Source organism: Crassostrea angulata, chromosome 5 (assembly GCF_025612915.1).
Source record: "Crassostrea angulata isolate pt1a10 chromosome 5, ASM2561291v2, whole genome shotgun sequence".
Classification (NCBI taxonomy): domain Eukaryota; kingdom Metazoa; phylum Mollusca; class Bivalvia; order Ostreida; family Ostreidae; genus Magallana; species Magallana angulata.
This window is the reverse complement of record NC_069115.1, coordinates 48,590,861-48,611,356: the sequence shown is the minus strand read 5'-3', so window position 1 is coordinate 48,611,356 and position 20,496 is coordinate 48,590,861. Positions and strand designations below refer to the sequence as shown.

The following is a 20,496-nucleotide window of genomic DNA, read 5'->3' as shown; positions in this document are numbered from 1 at the left end:
GGTATGTTTCTATCACATCAGGCCCCATCGTCACCAAAATTCCTCAAGTCAATACTCAGCCTCAAGTCTGAGTTTTTGCCTCAAATTCATGCACTTTTCCCTTAAGGATTTGAGTTGAGGACTGAGTTGAGTGATTTGAAAATTTTGGTGACGGCTGTGCCTGGACAATTCTTAGAAGAAAATACAAATACCAGTAAAAGAAGTGCAATCGAAACTGATAAAACAGGAAATGTCCAAGATATATATGTTCAGTAACACTTATGTTATCATTTTTCACTCAGAAAAATTTACAGAAACAAATACATGTTTCTTATAAAAATCTATAATTGGAAATGTTGACATCTTTTTATCATTTGAAAGTCACCCGTAATATTTCCAACTTTTTTTTACAACATTATCATGATAATCATAACAGGTACTTTCAAGTCTGTTGCAATGCAAAATCCTTGTAGACTCCTATATTTTTAGCTGTGTATCAAATCTTGATAAGCTAAAGGTGGTGTTTAGAAGAGAAATCCCAGAATTTTTCATACTTTTGAATGAATTTGTTTGAACCCTGAGGTATTTATAAGTATCAAGTAACTGAAGCAATATATTAATTGAGGAATCTTAAGACACAGTGTAGTACCATAAGAAGTTATCAACTACGCCTAACAGGTTTTTAAGACTATATAGATATTCCAGATTTTTAAAAAAAAAATCATTATCTATTTTTTTATCTTATGTTTCCTTATAATCATTTTGAGTTGTCACTGCATCTATATTGGGTAACTCCAGTTATCAACAAATATTTTTCAATGTAAGTTTTGCTACAAGATTGAATTATAGAATAAAAAATGTTAAAAGTCCACATGGAGTGTTTCTGTGTAGAAAATGAGTAAAAAACCATGAAGATGCATATACAAGTACTATTGTTTTCCCTCAGACTGAAAAGTCACACTTTTATTGGTAAATATATAATGACAACAGGATATATCTCTACATGTATGTCTGTCTGGTGAGAATAGTATGCCAATATGGCCTACTCATTTCACTATTTCATATTATCTAATATAGAAACTGTGTTCCAAAAGTTTTTAAATATTAAGAATAGATGCCCTTTGGAATAACTTTTAAATTAGAGTGGTTGTCCTATAAATTGACATAACAGTGTTACCTCTGCAGACGAAAGGGTAAAAACGTTTGAAATTGATAAGCAACAAAACATTGTTCATAAACAAGGGAGCAGCAAGGATTATCAAAGAGTATTTGAAAGGTAAAATGATAATTTCGAAGAGTTTGTATGAAATTGGACGAGATGTAATTCAGGGTACTTTCACATGGTTTTGGGAAGATCTTCAATTTTTGTTCATATATGTCCCACTTGATAGTCCGCAGGAAACCAAAACCCTTATTAAATTTGTTACTAACTGGCTATAGAAATATATCGGGCTGATCGATCTCATAGACGGCGAGGCTTCTCTTCACAGGTAACATGTGATTAACAGTCATCAAGAGCATGTCAGGCATGCAAACAAATAAGAGCACACAAAACTACAGAAAACTGGTCAAAATATTGCAAATAAAACCTACCTCGCCAGTTGCGACACTTTTCACTAAATTGTTCTTTATTTTGTTTAAATCCATGGTCATTGCATGTTGCCACTGCCCCTCTGTAAAAAGTTACGTAAGAAGTAGCAGAAAACCGGAAGTAGTATTATATTAATAGGTCGTACATTTTATTTGTTATAATCAATGGCATGTCAATTTATTTAAAGATATCCAGCGATAAAATTGATTCAAAAATTGAACAGAAGTGGAATTTCTTTTATTTTATATGTGTTTTTTAATGATATATGAAAGAAAAAATATTCTTTCACGAAATTTATGTGTTCAAATTGTTTATCTTATCACATCTTAGTCACTTAAACATTTTGTTTAATATTATTTTTACATTAATCGTTTGTTTCCATCGAAGAACCTGATGTTGTCGGCTGTTGTAAACAGATTTTCAGGAAAACTTCAGAACAGGAACCTGAAGCTGAAAACAGGTGATTTTGCACTTTATTCACAGTTGTTTGTCGTAAATATGGATTTCTAGTCTTCATTAAATCAAAATGTCAACCGTTTTTATTCAGGATGGGTAGGTAAACTCATTCAATATTCGATTCCCAAAGTAGTTAACAGGTTAATTTCGCAATACTGCGGGTGTCTATAGATACAGTTTGTTGATTCCCCAAGCTTTTGTCAATTTGATGATAACAAAAATACGTAATCTTAAAAAAAAAACCACCTTAATTTGACAAATTGTCATTTCCGCTGGCATGCTAAAAAAGACCCATTGTACATGTTCTACCCTCTGCTCCTATAATACTGTTATACAGTAATGCATCAAGATAACTGGGTTACTATTTCCTATGGCCTGGACAAATTGATACAATAAGAGTTCTTTATTTCAGAGTTGGTAACAGTGACAATCATGTTAAAAATCTTGCACGTTGACTTAATGGAGGAATCGACAAAGTTTCCTCAAATCTTTGTCATGTATTGTATGGAAAAAATCTTTCTGTCATATCATAGTGAAATTTTAATTTCTTTGTTTTTCAGATTTGATGTTATAATGCTGTTTGTCGATTTTTAATCCTGACCCATATTTCATGTCATCTAATGGTACCTCTAGCAGCTCATCTGAAGATGGTATTTGATACTACATGTATTATTCACAAATACTGTCTAGAGATAGAAAACAGGTCAAGATAAGCTAATGATAATTTGATACATTACACTGTACTAAGAACAAGAATTTACGAAAGTGATTTCTTAAAGTTCACACATACAAAACAAAGAAGTATTTGACAGTTCCAAGACCTTTAGTGAAAATTGTATTTTGTCTTAATCCAGACATTTAGAAATCCAAATCAACTTAACTATCCCCAAAGACAAATAACATTTTAAGATGAAAAAAGTACTCTGAGGATTAGAGAACTTTAAATCTTTATAGACAAGATATATGTGATATAACTATATATATATTGTTACCATGCTACATTTCAGGCCTTGGTGGAGGAGTGATATGGATCATTACCTTCTCCAGTACTACTCTGGTCTTTGCCTCAATCATGATATTTATTTGCTGTGATGCCTACAAGAAATATCACAGAAGAGTCCCAAGAGTTTATGATACAGTATGATATATACAATGACATTTTAAAATCTGCTTGATATTTGGTTATGATAAAGTTTTGGTAAATTTTTGTTACTTCTAATTTATTGTATGAAATGCAAGGATTTTGTACCAGTATATACAGATACCAATTATGCTTTTAAATATTGTACTGAATGTAAGACGGTTGTTTTCTACAAAGTCTTGTCCGTTTTAATGTTGGATCATCAAGTATTTGGTATACGTCAAATGCATATAATATTAATTTACAGGCAGTTAGAGGCAATTACCCAAGACAGGAACCAAGTACAGTAACCCAAGGCACAACAGCAAGTTCTGGAGAGACAGAGTCAGATGGTGGCACCCTCCCCCAGAGTGGTAGAGTGGGGGAAATAGGGGACACGCAAACAGACAAAGCTACAGGGAGCAGCACAATTCAAATAGGCAGTAATGTGAGCATGCCTTCACCATCAAACAAAAAGTCGACTCTCCCGCCCTTGGACAGTAGGATTTCTACAGTATCCGAGCTGGTGCCCGAGGGGAGAGGGACCGTCAATGCTGGGTTTACTGACAAACCACTGCCTTCCATAGAAAACAGGTCGCCGGAAATTGTGTTAACACCTGTGACCAGTCTCAATCTAGGTGTTAGTATTTATTCCTGAGTATTCCATCTCGTTAAGCATTATTACCTGTCTAATTAAGTTTACAAACATGGACAGCATAGCTTATATATGCATAACTGCAAGAGTAATCACAAGTTAGCTTTATATTAGCAAAGAATGATCACAGATCCCTCTTTATGTACATTGAATGTGTGTAAATGTTAGTTTTATATTAGCAAAAGAAGATCAAGGATCCCTTTGTTAGTATGTGTGTAAATGTTTATGAATATCAAAGAGTGTGAATTCAAAGTTTTTTGTAAATTTTTGTAAATTTCAAATTTGTCAGTATCTACCATACAATGCATTTTTTGATAATCTTCAAAGAAACAACCTAAAACTCTACAATATAAAATTGGATTGACAATACAACTTTAAAAAAAAAATATTTGAAAACAGATCAAATTAAATATTAATAACTCCAGCACTTGATGTTTTATATTTTTCTCATAATTAATAATATTTACCCTCTACCTAATAATATTGTGTATTATTAGGTAGAGGGCACCTTGTATATTTATTATGAGAAAAATATATAACTTCAGGTGCTTGTGATTAAGAACAATATTTTTTTAAATCGATATAAAATTTAATATATTGCTTTTTTTATTGCTAATTCTCAACTTTGCATGTGATAATCTACTAATCCCACGGCCATGAGGGTAAGAAACTGTTCTAAAAAAAAAAAATGGGAGATTCCGTCCGTATGCTGCCTTTTGGGATAGAATTGAATTTTTAACTCACTCCCAGTTATATTCCTACTATGTGTTCCAGGTACTTACATGAAAGACTGGGTAGGGATCAGAAGTTGTTAGTACATTTGTTATCTTGTTGCAATCTTCTATACATAGTTTTGTCATTGTAATACTGGTAGGGAAATTAGGATTAATTTTTTATTCATTCTGAAAAGCTATATTGTTTTTACTCACTTCAAGATGACATTTTGAGGACCATTGACATGTAAAAAAAATAATAAAATTTTGTATTAAACATTATTTCAATTTTTATAGGATTATTTCAATCTTTATAAGATTGACATGCCACATTGTTCAGAATGATTTTAAAGGTGCTTATGTAAAGATGCTTTGTGGTTTTGTTGGTTAATTCATATGTATGGTGTATGTGCATCCAATAATGTAAATTTAACAAAGGTGAATTTGAATTGCATTAGATATCCTTTAATGTAAACTTATACTATATATTTAATGGCCGTAATCCGATTGAGCACTTGTGTAAAAGTTTGAAAAAGTGATATGATTTTTCTAAAGAAAAGATTGATGTCAGCAGGGCAAAATATGACAGAATCGCCAGACAATTTCGTGAAAAATGAAGTTCTTTAGTATTTCAGTGACCGTTATGTCTCCAATCAAAGGGTCATAGAACATGTTCTTCTAAGTTAACATTTTTGTTGCACTGTTCTTCATGTTTAATTTTGTTCTTATATTTAAGAAGCAATGTATAACAAATTATTGACTTTGACCTTAAAGAATAAAGTATGCATGTACCTTAAGTTGTACAGTAAAATATGTACCATGAAGTGATGTTTGAACAGCTCAATTTATAAATGAATGTACAAAACTGTGAATGTTATGATCTAAAGAAGCATACTGTGATTGAAAGGAGTCTAATTATGTGTCGAATAAGGAAATGTTAATATATGTACCTCTCCACCTCCTAGCTAGTCCCAGCAAAATTATGTGATCTCTCTCCCTTTATCTCTCTCTCTCCATGTCAAATCATTTGTATTCTATAATATTGTTTTGTAAAATTTATTTTTTTAAATGTACAATTTACAAAGACTTATTTGGTACGTTATTGCAATAGAAATTCTCAGTTTCAATCAGGTATATTGTGTAAATTTCTGTTTCTTCTTAGGTTTAAATTGATATTAAATCTTGTGGCATTTTTAAATATTGGATCTCTTTGAAACATACTAACAAACAAGTAAATTGGAAGTGACTTTGACAGTATTCTTTATACAACATTCCATATTATATATATTACAAGTATATTGCTTGTTTGAGCGTGTTAAATGAATTTATATAAATTGTTATACATGAATGTACAAGTATTTGATTATGTACTAATGCGAGAAGTGAATTGTGATATGTGCATGCTGAAATATGCTGTTTTTACTATATTATTTATTTTCTTACTTTATAAGGATATTTCATAATGATTTGTACATTAAATTAAATCTTGTATTTTCCAATGAGTTTAGAGAGTGAATTTATTCAAATGTAATAGAAATTTGGAATCTAAATCTCTGAAAAAAGATAGTGCATGTTTTCACAGTCCTATCCCAGTTTAATCTTGATAAAAATTGATGTTTTGGTCGTGGATTCAAAATATCAAATTTTAATGACAGTAGATTGATTCCAGTTAACCACAGGTACTTGATGTTAAATATATTTCTTTTTATAAGTAGATAATTTCGAGCACCTGTGCAGTTAGCTTCCAGAGTGATCATATCAATGGTATGATGTACTGTTACAATGTTTATGAAGCGACAGGATGGCAACAAGTTTTCTAGACTTTCTTTATTTCGCTTTCCAACTGCTATTGAACACCAGACATCAACTCCGAGGTGTTATTTTTTTTTATCAATTCCCTGCATTTTTTCCCCTAAAATTACCCTTCAAAATCATTTTAAATCCATTTCTGCACATCTCGATCCTAAACAGCTATCGGTTGGATAGCGAAATAAAGAAAATCTAGAAAACTCATTGCCATCCTGTTGCTTCGCTCGAAAAGCTCACTGGTAGGATTTTGCCTGTTTCTCATTTATTTTCAAGAAATTGAAAAAAATTGACGACTCCTGTTCATGCTGTATATAAAAAATATTAGTGTTAATGATTTGATCTGTCCCATGTACATTTATTGTACGAAAGTATAATTAGTTTCTTTCTCAACATCGAACTTAGCATGACCTTTTTCTCAGTCTGAGGAATGGGGTGTGTCATTAACTTTGACCCAAGATTATTTGATGAAGGTCACACAACTTCATTTAGTAAAAGATTACTGGCTGGTGAATATGTTATAAACAAACATACCGGTATATACATGGATGATAATAATCCCTTTAAGACAACTATGGTTTAGTATATAGCCTGTTACATGTATGTGTAAAAGACAAAAATCAAGCATTGAATGGTTTATTATAGATTTCATTGTCGCAGTTGTACAGCTTGGTTGATCTCCAAAGCTCACCACATTCATAATCACTGCTGTGAGGGTTTGCTTACAGGGTAACATGACCCAGAACTTTGTGTAGAAGATATATTATATATCTTCATATATCTTCTCCATCATCAAAAAACTTTTTGCTGTTCCTAAAAAGAAAATATAAAAAAAAATCTTTGTAATTAACAGTCTATCCGAGCCAAGGGGGGCAATTCACTTTTTTAAAGTATAGTAAAATTTGACGGAATTGTAATACAGTCTCTCCTAGCCAAGGGGGACAATCCACTTTTTTTTAAAAAATGCATATTTCAAACAGGCATAAAAATGTATAAAGAAGAATGTAACGAATAGAATATAATCTGCACTTTTTTTAACTAGCTACTATACTGCAAATGACGGTTTCCACCAATAAATAAACAGGATGTGTGTACCGTGCTTCAAAGTTTAGGATTTCAGTAAAGACTCAAAATTAAATTTTCATAATGAAAACAGTTTGAAATTTTCTACATTTTACTTCCAAATGGTGTCTATACAAATATTATCCCAGTATTTCATGCCTTTAAAAACATTCCCCATTTACACTACCCAACTTTGAACTCTGTTAGATGACCTCTGACCTGTAATCCCATTCGCTGATCCCCCACCCCCTCTGTCCATTGACCTCATAGTCACAGAAGCGCTCAAATATCCTGGCATCCTTCCCATCTCCAATAAAAAACCTGGCATAGTCCACAACTGTACACTTCATTGAATACATTTTCCCACCTGAAACAGCATGAAGTATTGCAATCAATTCAAACCATTGATGTGTTTAGTGCATGTACATGTATTCTATCAGTTGTGAGAATTTCAGTATGCCTAATTGAGCAGAGATAGAATATTGTTGCTCTATGACAAATATTGTTCTGATAACCAATAACCTAAAAGATATTGTATTGGACAGTATTTAAATCATAATGTGGTTTTGAAAAGTTTTTTTTTAAAATTTATTTTTTAACAAAATCAACATTACCGGTAAACAACAGACAAGGTTTCTACCACCCTTGATGTTTTTGTTTAACCAACTCAGCATGTAATTGTTGTTTAAGTTGTATGTTCAAATTTGAAGTTTAATGTTTACAATCAAATTAAACTAAAATATTGGTATGTTGCCATGTTTTAGAAGCTAACTTAATACATGCAGATACAGTATCGGAGCAAATTATAGTAACAACTGCTCCCAAATTGAAGGTGACATAAATTCTATACTGATTTCAATATAAAGAAGCAATCTTTACAGACATTAATCACAATACTATTTCTGTGTTTATCAACAATATAGGGCCATTTCAACTTGCAAGTATGAATATCATAACATTTACAGTTCATTTTGGTTTGATTTTTCAGCTTCAATAAAATAAAGTTTTGCAACTTAAAATGTCTATAACTTTATAAATGATGGTTCAAACCCACTCAAAATTAATACATTTGTTATTCGTTATTTTTTTCTTTTACATAACATCATTTCTTTATGATGTTATTTCTCTGTTTTATACAAAATGTCATAAGGACCCTTTTCTCAAGGGCGCAGTCATATATTTCCTGTACAAATAGCTGAATATTTCAACTTTGAAGGAAAATTTCCATTCTGAATCACTTCATAATTAAATTTTCAAGAATTATTGGAGATGGTGTACTAGTACAGACAAATTTCCTACCTGCAGTAAATTTGGCGTTGAATTCCTTTGGAGGATTCCCATCTTCTCCGTATTCATAGAGTTCAAACGAAGACCAAGATACACTGTCCAGTTTACCATCCGGATGAAACACATAACCCATCAGCAATCTGTATTCAAACAAACTTTAATTTAACAAACCATCAGATAAAATAAAATACTGTATATCTGGTTAATTTTATGTACAGAAAAAAAATTTGCATTATACATGTATTGAACATGCTCTTTATAGCAATTTATAAAGTACATGTACTACAACCAAAGAATTGAAATTCAACCAATACCTTTTACTATACTTTCATGTTAAATACTGAAATCTGATTGGTTTATTCGCTGTTGATAATCCGTTCTATTACCCTCAGCATTAGCAACACACTTGGCAACAGGTAACACAACGAATTGTTACATGCGCGTAAATTATGCGTGTATGGTTTGCTGTAGAATTCACATCATTTCTATATAAAAGCAGTAATAATTTCTCTAATATTAAGACATTTAGTATAATAAAATAAATAGTGCCTGTTTGAGAGGGTAACAGTTGAAATTGACACCCCTCGAAAACCATTGTCAACCTCCGCTTCATGCCCAAACAGGCACTATTTATGTAATGATATATGGTAACTTGTAAGCTGATTAACATTTCATTCAATGTAAATCTTTTGTTTAGGTTTATATACAAAAAAAAGGCACATGACATCTTGAATGCAATACACTACATAATACATACTTGATTTGACCTTATCTCCTTCTATCGCATTTATTAATCTGACATGTATGATATCCTGATCCATAGTATTTCCATTAGATAATAGGTGTACCTGTATACAGGTAGAGCTTACCTGGAGAGTGACCTTGGCATAGAGATGACCCCTAGACAGATAGCCGTCCTGTCCTCTAATGTGCAGTACTGTATAGCGTACCGGTACAGATCCCGCCAGTCTCGTATGTTGCCTGAAATCAACATCAACATTTATCAGCTGATACAGTACAGGAGATATCGGAAGTGGCTAAAATGTAAAATATATACATGTACCATAAATATTGGTTGATTATGCCACCTTTGAAATTGTCTGTTTTCCCTTTCTTAACTGTTTAAACTCTTGGTAGGCAAGAAAATCACTACTTTTTTTTACAAAGATGTGGCAGTGAAATAGAAAAATATCTGCAAAATATCTGAATTAAGAACAAAACAAGAGGCCCAGGGGCCACATCGCTCACCTGAGCAACAATTGCCTTAATTCTGATCAAATTAGCATTACAGTATCAAAATATCTTGACAACTAAGTACAGTAGATCTTGCTAAAAAAAACAGAAAATCTGCCAATTTTTATCCACCTCTTTTTTGGGGTAAATACCAAGCCCCTTTTGTTGTTGTACCTGTAAGAAGATTTTTCTCTATTCCAATTTACCCCCCCCCCCCCCCTCCATTTCGTGGCCCCCCTTTTCTCTAGGGAATCATGGTTTCATCAAACTTAAATCTGCATAACCTGTGCTTTCACACTAAGTACTGAGTTTTGGACCGAAAACTTTCCCAGAATATTTTTAAAGATTTTTCTCTATATATTCCTATGTAAAAATTCAAACCGCCATCACGGCCCAGCCCTATCACTAGGGACTGTGATTTTGCAAACTTGAATTTACACTATCCGAGGATGCCTCTACACAAGTTTAGGCTTTTCTGGCCAAATAGTCTTTAAAAAGAAGATATTAAAGATTTTCTCTATATATTCCTATGTAAAAATTCATCCCCCATTGTGGCCTCACCATACCCCATGACTATTATTTAAACAAACTTGAATCTTTACGATCTTGGGATGCTTCCACTTAAATTTGGGCTTTCCTGGCCTTATAGTTTTGAGAAGAAGATTTTTAAAGATTTTCTCTATATATAAAAATTTATCCCCCATTGTGGCCCCGCCCTACCCCCAGGGACCATGATATGAACAAACTTGAATCTACATTATCTGAGGATGGTTACAATTTGAGCTTTCTTGGCCATAAAGTTTTGAAAAGAAATTTTTTTAAAGATTTTCTCTATATATTCCTGTATAAAAATTTATCCCCTAATTGTGGCCCCACCCTACCCCTGGGGACCATGATTTGAACAAACTTGAATCTACACTATCTGAGGATGCTTCCACTCAAATTTAAGCTTTTCTGGCCTTATAGTTTTTGAGAAGAAGATTTTTAAAAAAAATTTCGATATATTCCTATGTAAAACATGACCCCCTTCTTGTGGCCCCACCCTACCCCCGGGGACCATAATTTGAACAAACTTGAATCTACATTACCTGAGGATGCTTCCATTTTAATTTGAGCTTTTCTGGCCTGATAGTTTTTTAGAAGAAGATTTTTAAAGATTTTGTCTATATATTTCTATGTAAAACTTGATCCCCTAATTGTGGCCCCACCCTAGCCCCGGAGACCATGATTTGAACAAACTTGAATCTACACTACCTGAGGAAGCTTCCACTTTTATTTGAGCTTTTCTGGCCTAATAATTTTTTAGAAGAAGATTTTAAAAGATTTTCTCTATATATTCCTATGTAAAACTTGATCCCCCCATTGTGGCCCCACCCTACCCCCGGGGACCATGATTTGAACAAACTTGAATCTACACTATCTGAGGAGGCTCCCATTTTTATTTGAGCTTTTCTGGCCTGATAGTTTTTTAGAAGAAGATTTTTAAGGAATTTGTCTATATATTTCTATGTAAAACTTGATCCCCCCATTGTGGCCCTTCCCTAACCCTGGGGACCATGATTTGAACAAACTTGAATCTACACTACCTGAGGATGCCTCCACACAAGTTTGAGCTTTTCAGGCCGAATAGTTTTTGAGAAGAAGATTTTTGAAAAATACCAACAAATTTTCAAAAATTCTCAATTATCTCCCCTTTAAAGAGGGCGTGGCCCTTCATTTGAACAAACTTGAATCCCCTTCACCTAGTGGTGCTTTGTGCTAAATTTGGTTGAAATCTGCCCAGTGGTTCTTGAGAAGAAGATGAAAATGTGAAAAGTTTACAACGCCGACGCTGACGACAACGACAACGACGACAGACAACGGACAAATTGTGATCAGAAAAGCTCACTTGAGCCTTTGGCTCAGGTGAGCTAACAAGACAAAGCCTGTCAATGTGACAGCTAGCAAACAAGAATTTCTTTTGTGCAAACAGTATCCATAAAAGGTGGTATTTTTTTCGAGAAATTATTAAAAAACAAATTCCAAGTTATATGCACATCTCTGATATACCGGTATGTATCACTGATCTGTAAAACAATAACTCCTTATCTTGAAAAATGTAGGAGGAATTATCCAAACAATAGGGGTACCCTATAAGCAAAATTATGCCAAAGAATGACTAAGTTCAAACGGTGGTATTTTTTCCATAAATTATCAAAAATCAAAATCCAAGTAATATGCACATCTCTGATATATGTACAATCAATCTGCACAGCAACATATTTTTATCTTGAAAAATGTAGGAGGAATTATCCATACAATAGGGGTACCCATTTGGCAGCAGCCAACCCGTCACCATTTTTATCATTTCAATAACTGGATTTTTCCTTTGGAAAACCTGGTTGAAAATTAAACATAGATCATAAGATGACATTATCTGGAGTCAAATATTTTTTTCAGTCCTCCAAGAGAGAACTTTAACAATTTTCCAATTCAATTCATGCTGGCACTGGGAACCACTAGAATCTGGTCGAGTGGCAAGAGTCACAGTTTGGACACAAGGCACTTTGTTTAGACCCCTACATAATGATGTTTTCACTCAAAGTTTTATACATATACAGTTTACACTGAGTAAATTTACAACAAAAATGCATATTTACTCCACCTATATTGTATTCATATTACTCATATACTTACCATAAGAATGGTCCCTTACTCCCGAGATATTCAGCTTGACATCCGCATGACCCTCTATTTTGACTGTGCCGGTGATGTCACCAAATTGTTCATAATGCGTTTGATGGGATCTGTCAGGTTATTGGATTAAACAGTTAGTATTTATGACAAAGGTCAAGGACAGATGGTTACAAGATTAAGGTATGAAAATGTAAACATGTAAAAATTTCAACACTGATACAATTTTAAGTAATACACAAATGACCCTGACCTCTGAAGGTCATCAAAATAGGATCTGGACCAGGTCTCCCTACAAATAGCATCAGCCATTGTTACAGGATTCATGTCTGTGTCAAAGTCAAAGTAGGGAGTGAATGCCGTCCACAAAAGGTCAAAGTTCACATCCACTTCCTTTTTTGTCTTAACGATTCTGAAACACAGGTGACAAGTATTGCATATGATTCAAGTGTTGCATTATCATCAAGAAATGTACACGTCATCTGAGTATTAACTGACTAACCGTTTACCTTTAATGGAAAAACAATAATCATAAACAATTAAACATGATGTTCACATCATTTTATAAACTGTGCAATTACTTTGTAAGGAGGCTGTAAATAAATAACATTCCTAGTATATAGTATGTTTTTCTCAACCAGAACTCTGACTCATATGGCTAAAGATATTTTCACAGAAACCGAGAGGAGGGTCTTTCACATACACCATTTTTCCTGAGAATTGTATCTGCCATTCTTTCATAGCCTTCACTGGGATCAGCTTCAGACCTCCTGCAGCAAAAGATTTGGGATCTGATCCTTCCAGGTTGGTGCTCTCTGACATAAACTTGCCTTGGAGAATCCCAAGATCTGGGGTCTGTCAAAACAGGGATCAAACTTTATAGGGTACCTACATGTACATATGTTTTAATTAATAAGTTTACTATGTACCGGGTAGTTAGATTTTACGAATAATTATATATCTTATATTACTGAAATATATTTTTTTTAATTTCTTTTCTAAAAAAAAAAACTTGCATTAGACATGTACTACATGTACAATTTTCTTACCATAAAGATCCATTTTATGAAAAAAAGGAAAAGTTCATAATTTGACTACTTCAATATATACTGGCTCTGTCAAAAGCTTCTGCTTCCACCACTTTTTGCTTAATATTTCGATAATCATGAATACATTGGTGCCCAAACAACTTTTGTCCACTAGAATGAAGTCCTGCTGAGATTTTCTGTTTTGAAAAACCCCCTCTACCACTTCAGGTTTTAAGGTGGTATGGGACATATGTCGATATTAATGTGGATTAAAGTACATTATAATCAAATTAATTTCACCAGTTTAGAATTTTCAAATTTTCCAATATTTAACCAAAAAATAGGTTTTAAAAATTTTTAGAAGGGTAAAAATTGTAAACCCCCAGTGCGATTCGAACTGCTGACTTAGAGATTTGCATTGGGTGACAATTTTGGGAAAATAAAATTACACTCGATTTTATTGTTTATTTTGATAAATAGTACGTCACAACATGGAGGTCTATGGAGAATTTACATAAGTCCCACACAATATGTTAAATAATTGTGCAAGGTGTTTTAAGTGACTTCCGAATGATAAAAGATGACAAAATTTTTACCCCTTACCCGTAAATACAGCAATGTCTGAACTCGATTGTTTTGCCGTCGTGCTGTCGCTGCCACAAAGAAATAACCATCTTGATTTCCAGCATTGAAGTAAACAGCATCAACAGCCTGCAAAAAAACAATATTGATTCTTCATATCATATAATATCTCTTCAAAAGCCCAATGACTGAATGTTGATATCATATGATATCTCTTCAAAAGTCCAACGATTGATTCTTCATATCATATGATATCTTTTCAAAAGTTTAACGATTGATTCTTGATATCATATATCTCTGCAAAAGCCCAATGAGTGATTCTTGATATCATATGATATCTCTTCAAAAGTTCAATGATTGATTCTTCATATCATATGATATCTTTTCAAAAGTTTAACGATTGATTCTTGATATCATATGATATCTCTGCAAAAGCCCAATGACTGATTCTTGATATCATATGATATCTCTTCAAAAGTCCAATGATTGATTCTTGATATCATATGATATCTCTTTAAAAGCCCAATGATTTATTCTTGATATCTTGATATCTCTTCAAAAGTCCCACAATTGATTCTTGATCATATATCTCTTAAAAAGTCCAATGACTGATTCTTGATATCACATGATATCTCTTCAAACGTCCAACTGAATGATACTGATCAATCTGCAGCAAGACAAATTTTCAGACCCCCCAGACATGATACTGATCAACCTGCAGCAAGACAGGTTTTCAGAGCCCCCTCTCCCCCCCCCCCCCCCCCCACACAAACACACCAATTCTGAATAAAATCCCTTTTCCTGTATATCCATCCACCTTTAAGGTGATTTTTTAAAGGAATAAGTACTTAAATTCATTGTAGTAAAAATAAAACTTCAAGCTAAGTGACAATATATAAAATATATTCCATGAATCACTAACACAGAATATAAATTGGTTTTAACTGTTTTAGCTGAAATCAAAGTAGGTGGGGTCTTCACCTTTGGGTGATCGTTGACATTAGGCAAATCTTGGACTTTATCCATGTCTTCTGTGGAGCTTCTGGACCGTACCCCATACCCAGCGTTCTGCCCTGATGTCGACTCCAATTTCTTGTTTTTCCTCTGTCGCAGCCACAGAATTAACCTGAAGAAACAGTATTTCACATTGTATCGCGCACCTGGTACTTTGTAGACACCTGCAATCGGCTCTGGTTCAGGAGTAAAAAAAAGTTTTACGAGATACAGGGCACCAACTGCGGTAAAGGCATAGATAATCATGTTGCATCTTATGTCAAACTGAAAATGAAAGCAGAGGCCAAAGGTCATACCTGATCAAAGAAACATAACTCTAATTTGAAATCATACATTTTGATAGGTTGAAACAGACAAATGAAACAGAACTGCGGCATCTTGAATTATTAACTGCGGCATCTTGAATTAGGCTATTAACCCTTGAAGAGGGTTAGAATCCCGCAATTGTAGTATTTTTAACGCTTTAATAGAGTCCAACGTAGATTGGTAAAGCATTTATGGGACCAATTATCCTGTTGATGGTGCCTGGTCAGTTTTACTTGTCAATATATATTACATTTATTTTAGGCAGTATTTAAACTAAGAGGTTAGATAAAATAAACCTGTTCTGAGCTAAACCGTTGATGTGGAAATAAAATTCTCTCTCTCTCTCTCTCTCTCTCTCTCTCTCTCTCTCTCTCTCTCTCTCTCTCTCTCTCTCTCTCTCTCTCTCTCTCTCTCCAGGCCGACTTCATCAAAAAATTTTTTTATCTATATCTCTCTCAGCAAAAATGCATGAAAGTAGTAATTAAGACACGGGGCCCCGTAATTTCGATCAATTGATATTTGCCGATTTTACCGACCGTGTACTCAAAAATATGTCTTAATGTATATTCCAGATACATATCGGCCGCGCACTTGTTTAGTCGTTCGAAGATCTATATAAAACAACAGGTAAATATAGAACCTAACATTTACCAGTTCTTGGGAAGGCATCACTTTCCAATCTATACGGAGGTTCTTGAAAGAGGTAGGTTTAACTTTCTAAATATTTACAAAAGCTTGTAGCTTTTTGTTTTGCATATCATTATAACAACGTATCAAATATATTTTCAAGGAATTTGCACGACATCTTTATCACTGTCGTGTATCCGCGCCGGTAGTGACGTGTTTGGATAAAGTGAAAATGGTGGTTCCGTTTGCTTCTTGATAAGTTTTCGTGTTATTTAAGGCTTACATTGTCAACTTTTACAGGAAAAAGATCGTCAGATCTATTCAAAAGTGTATAAAATCTTAAAAGTTCTACGAAGTTTAGGTTAAAATTATGTAAATAAGCAGTTCATGTCGATTAATTGTGAACAACGGAACAGGTTTGGATGACCTTGTTTTTCAAAATAGGAACGGTTTGGATACGCATCTGATACGGTTTGGATGTAATTAATTTGTGAGTGTAAACAGTTCCTTTAATTATCCCCTTGCGAAGGGGATATAGCATCACTACTATGCGATATACATGCCCTCACTGAAAAGCATGCTTTCAATATAATGGATATCGTCATGTGATAGACATATGAAGTCACATTGTTTAAAAAAATAAACATACACGTTAAAGACTTGTGCATTTAAGCCAACAAAACTTAATATACCGTAATTTGAATTTCAATTTTACACACGCTCCAAATAACTTGCAATTGGCTTATAAAAATTGAATACAGATTGCTTTACAGATATGTTAAGTCTAATGTATAGGCCTAATCATTCCATCGATATTAATTTCGAAACATTCAGCCTTACCAAAATCTTTACCGACACAAAAAAACATGTGTTTACGACAGTTTCAATTGTTATGCTTCTATGTCGTTATCGGCTTTAAACGTGAAAACGTCAAAAAATCAAAAGAGATCAGTCAAATACAGAATTATACCAACTTTAAAAATTTTAAAGTCTGTAAAATCATCTAATGATACAAATATTTTTTTTTCTCTTTTAAAATTGAAACGATATAATATATCGATACACTGCACAGAACAAACCGTGCTAACGTGGATATTTTTAATTAATGGTATCCTGATATGGGTTTCATGAAAATGAAAAAAAAATTATCTTTTGATACAGAGTATTTAACTTATCAAACATCATACTTGTCTATTTTTTTAAATTAAAAATTTAAACGTTCCCAAACAACTTTTTAGTTTTGCAACAGCCTAACAACTGCGCTTTGGCATATTTTTAACTATGAAATTTTTATCATTATACTTTCATGTTAAATACTAACGCGGGTTTTGTACTTTTTCTGCAGTAACGCCACCTTCATTTCCCGCATGAGTCACCAAAACCTCTTGATATACATAGATACATATTTATTGTTTTGATTTTGATTTTCTGGTGAGAATTATGATTGAATATATGTACATATAAAATGGCGATGTTTACTTAGGACTCGTCATCACTTGAATTTCTTGGACCAACTATTTCTAACAACAGAGTAAATATATGACTTGGCAGACATCTATGGTACTTTGTTTTATATCAGTATAATCACTGGGAGTGAAATAATTGTAGAACTTTCTTTGTCTAGCGATGCACAGGCTTGGTATTGAATGTAAACGAGGCTCACTTTCATAATATTATTACCAAGCACGTTCTCCGTTCAACTTACTTCACGATTATAAATATCATTTCAGAATAACTAAAAAATACATCATATAGTCGCTTGCCATAAAAGTAGTAGATAGTTGTCTGTTAAGGTGTTTATATGATGTATTGCTTTTCAGGTTAAAGGTGAAAAACTTCTTTTTTTTTTTACATTTTATTGTGTTCCTCATGTTTCAACTCATATTTTCTTTATAATTTAAAATTAAAGAAAGTATTCTTTTGAAATGTTACTAAAAAAAAAACCTTGATATAACTATATTTACATTTTTCAATGTTTTTTTCATTTGATAACACTAAGTATCAATTTGTTCATATTCAGTCCAATAAATTCAAATGACGTTTGCTTATTAGAATATTTAAAAGTACAATTGCTGTGAATTAAATTAATATAAGTAATAAGGAATCATTCTTTCAATATTGTGAGGTGTAATTTCGTTTCGAGCTTTATTGGGTTTGACCACGCCCCGATCAAAATAATCAACTCATGATATTCGATCAAAGAATGATTCCTTATTCGTTAAATAATCGATTTCTGATCAATTATGCACTAAATATACCATTTTATCAGAGGAAAAAAAACATGCTTGTCTAAAGAAATAAACTTAGTCTTCCAGTTTTAGTTCCCTTCGAACATGTGGAAGTATTTTGGTTTCATAACGTTTATAAAAATGTCGGACAGGAAAGAAAAATTCATCGTCTGTATATTAAATTCTTTTCACCTGACTTAAAATACATCTTTTGCATGCTGTGTAATTTGAATGACCCACTATTTTTTAAAAAGATGTATCTTCAGTTGCACACCGATAAAATGCAAAGTGCTCTCTTTATGTATAAAATATCAAACATGCTATAACTTTAAATTATTCAAACCGTACCATTTGCACAATTTATAATTTAGCATCCAAACCGGAATAATTTATTTATCCAAACCGTACTACTTCTTTAGCAGGTGCATGAAGTTATTGCTATTTTTATACATATTAATGTATTAAAAAGACATCGGTTTGATTTTATTTGGTTAATGTAATGTTTTAAATTAATTTTGGCCGCTTCAGATTTTTAGTATGTGTTATATTATCTGCGTAATCTAGAAATAGTTCTTGGTTTTAGCATTAACATGACACGTTAACGATTGATTTTTCTACAAATAAGTCGTTTTTATTAACGATGAACGAAAATAACGCACACTCTTTTCAACGGCAAAACCTTCAGAAAAATATGAATGACTATTACGATATTTTAATTAATATTTACCCCGTTGTCGATAGAAAAAAGGACACAACACTCATTGTTTTTGCAATGGATACGCCATTTTCACGTTATCCAAACATGTCACTACCGGCGCGGATACACGACAGTGTTTATGAGTCATTTTTTCTAAATTAACTAATTAAAATGTCGTGATTCAATAGAGAGTATATATCTATTCAAATATTGTTAGAAAACTGGCACTTGCGAGCCTAATTAAGACAGTAAAAAAGTTGCTCACCAGTCACGCACCTTTGTACGACAACGTAAACGTAAGTTTATGTGCAGCCCCCCCCCCCCCCCCCCCCCCCCCCCTCTATATTCATTTCGCCATTCCTCAAGAGATTACAATTCAAGAGTTGTTCCCCTTTACATATACGGTATACATCTCTCCTTATCTTCTATATTAATTAATAAGATTTCTTTTATTATTTTTATTTATTAATTCAATGCTGTTAATTTATAGTAATGGGGTACATAATCATTTTCTTAAATTAATTGGAAACTGCTGCTTCTGATGGGAAGCACCTATTAAGTTTACAGATTGTACGTTTGTACACCTAAGAAATGCCAGTTATCAAATAAAATCCAACATCCTTTCTCATGGAATCATTTGTTTGAGCTAACTTGGTTTAAAGATAGATCTGTATTGCTTTTATAGACGGATAGGTCTTGCCAGCCCTTGTCCGTCCTCACTTACTTATGCTGTCTTTCAACGCAATGCATTCTAACCGTCTTTCTTGATGCATTGCGCCAATGCAATCTGCCAAACTGATCCATGCACTCTTGATATACAAAACGGCACCATCGCAGAAAAAACATATAAACGCCGATAAAAATGTATTCAATCATTTTTGGGGTGTTGTGTCAAATCAGCAGTTTAGATCCGTGTGTGGGTCCCCAGTTGGTAGGGGTCATCATAAAAGGACTGTTAAAATGTCCCCTCCTTCTCCGAGCCGAAACTCATAAGCCGGTGCTAATATCCGTTGTAAACGCATTGTTTTTGTTTTAAACATAATTTATTGATTGCTCAAAAAGATCAAAAACAAGTTTTTTAACAACTTACAAGTTCTTCTCCCTAAATATTACAATAATTGTCATGCATATAAATTTAGAACGAAAGAAAATAATATTGTTATACTCAAAGACAAGTGCATCAGAGACATTGTCTCCCCTTGGATGGGACACCAGTCCATACGTCTATAACGTTAACCCATTTCGGCTGGGTGGACTGAGATGAAGTGTTTTGTCTAAGGACGTAACACACAGCATCGAGTGACCACACCTCACCTAACCTTTCCTCTTTATGCCAGCTGGCACACAAGGCCCTTATTAAGTGTTCGACCACAGCGGGGTCCGAATCAGCGACCTTTTGGTTTCTGGCCCAACGCCTATGAGAACCGTAGTCCACACAA

General features: G+C 33.3%; 2 protein-coding genes across 2 annotated transcripts; one reads left to right on the top strand and one right to left on the bottom strand.

Moving 5' to 3' along the window:
* Nucleotides 1-1,917: 1,917 nt before the first annotated feature.
* On the top strand, nt 1,918-6,013 carry LOC128184509 (uncharacterized). Its single transcript, XM_052854030.1, has 4 exons — nt 1,918-2,030; nt 2,587-2,676; nt 3,034-3,164; nt 3,415-6,013. Exons 2-4 carry the CDS (start codon nt 2,637-2,639, stop codon nt 3,802-3,804), a joined length of 561 nt encoding a protein of 186 aa, XP_052709990.1. The 5' UTR covers nt 1,918-2,030; nt 2,587-2,636; the 3' UTR covers nt 3,805-6,013.
* Nucleotides 6,014-6,940: 927 nt separating this feature from the next.
* Nucleotides 6,941-15,513, bottom strand: LOC128184510 (uncharacterized). Its single transcript, XM_052854031.1, has 9 exons — nt 15,167-15,513; nt 14,207-14,314; nt 13,279-13,430; nt 12,829-12,987; nt 12,579-12,688; nt 9,539-9,650; nt 8,682-8,809; nt 7,602-7,749; nt 6,941-7,133 (listed from the first exon to the last, which is right to left on the bottom strand). Exons 1-9 carry the CDS (start codon nt 15,491-15,493, stop codon nt 7,094-7,096), a joined length of 1,284 nt encoding a protein of 427 aa, XP_052709991.1. The 5' UTR covers nt 15,494-15,513; the 3' UTR covers nt 6,941-7,093.
* Between the last annotated feature and the right edge of the window lie 4,983 nt (nt 15,514-20,496).

Excerpts from the sequence above, each read along its gene's own strand:
- LOC128184509 (XM_052854030.1), top strand. The coding sequence starts at position 2,637 with ATGTCATCTAATGGTACCTCTAGCAGCTCATCTGAAGATG. Across the intron at positions 2,677-3,033 it reads TAGCAGCTCATCTGAAGATG|GCCTTGGTGGAGGAGTGATA; the intron begins GTATTTGATACT and ends GCTACATTTCAG. Across the intron at positions 3,165-3,414 it reads TCCCAAGAGTTTATGATACA|GCAGTTAGAGGCAATTACCC; the intron begins GTATGATATATA and ends ATTAATTTACAG.
- LOC128184510 (XM_052854031.1), bottom strand. The coding sequence starts at position 15,493 with ATGACCTTTGGCCTCTGCTTTCATTTTCAGTTTGACATAAGATGCAAC. Across the intron at positions 12,689-12,828 it reads TATTTTGATGACCTTCAGAG|ATCCCATCAAACGCATTATG; the intron begins GTCAGGGTCATT and ends ATAACCTGACAG. Across the intron at positions 7,750-8,681 it reads CAACGCCAAATTTACTGCAG|GTGGGAAAATGTATTCAATG; the intron begins GTAGGAAATTTG and ends ATGCTGTTTCAG.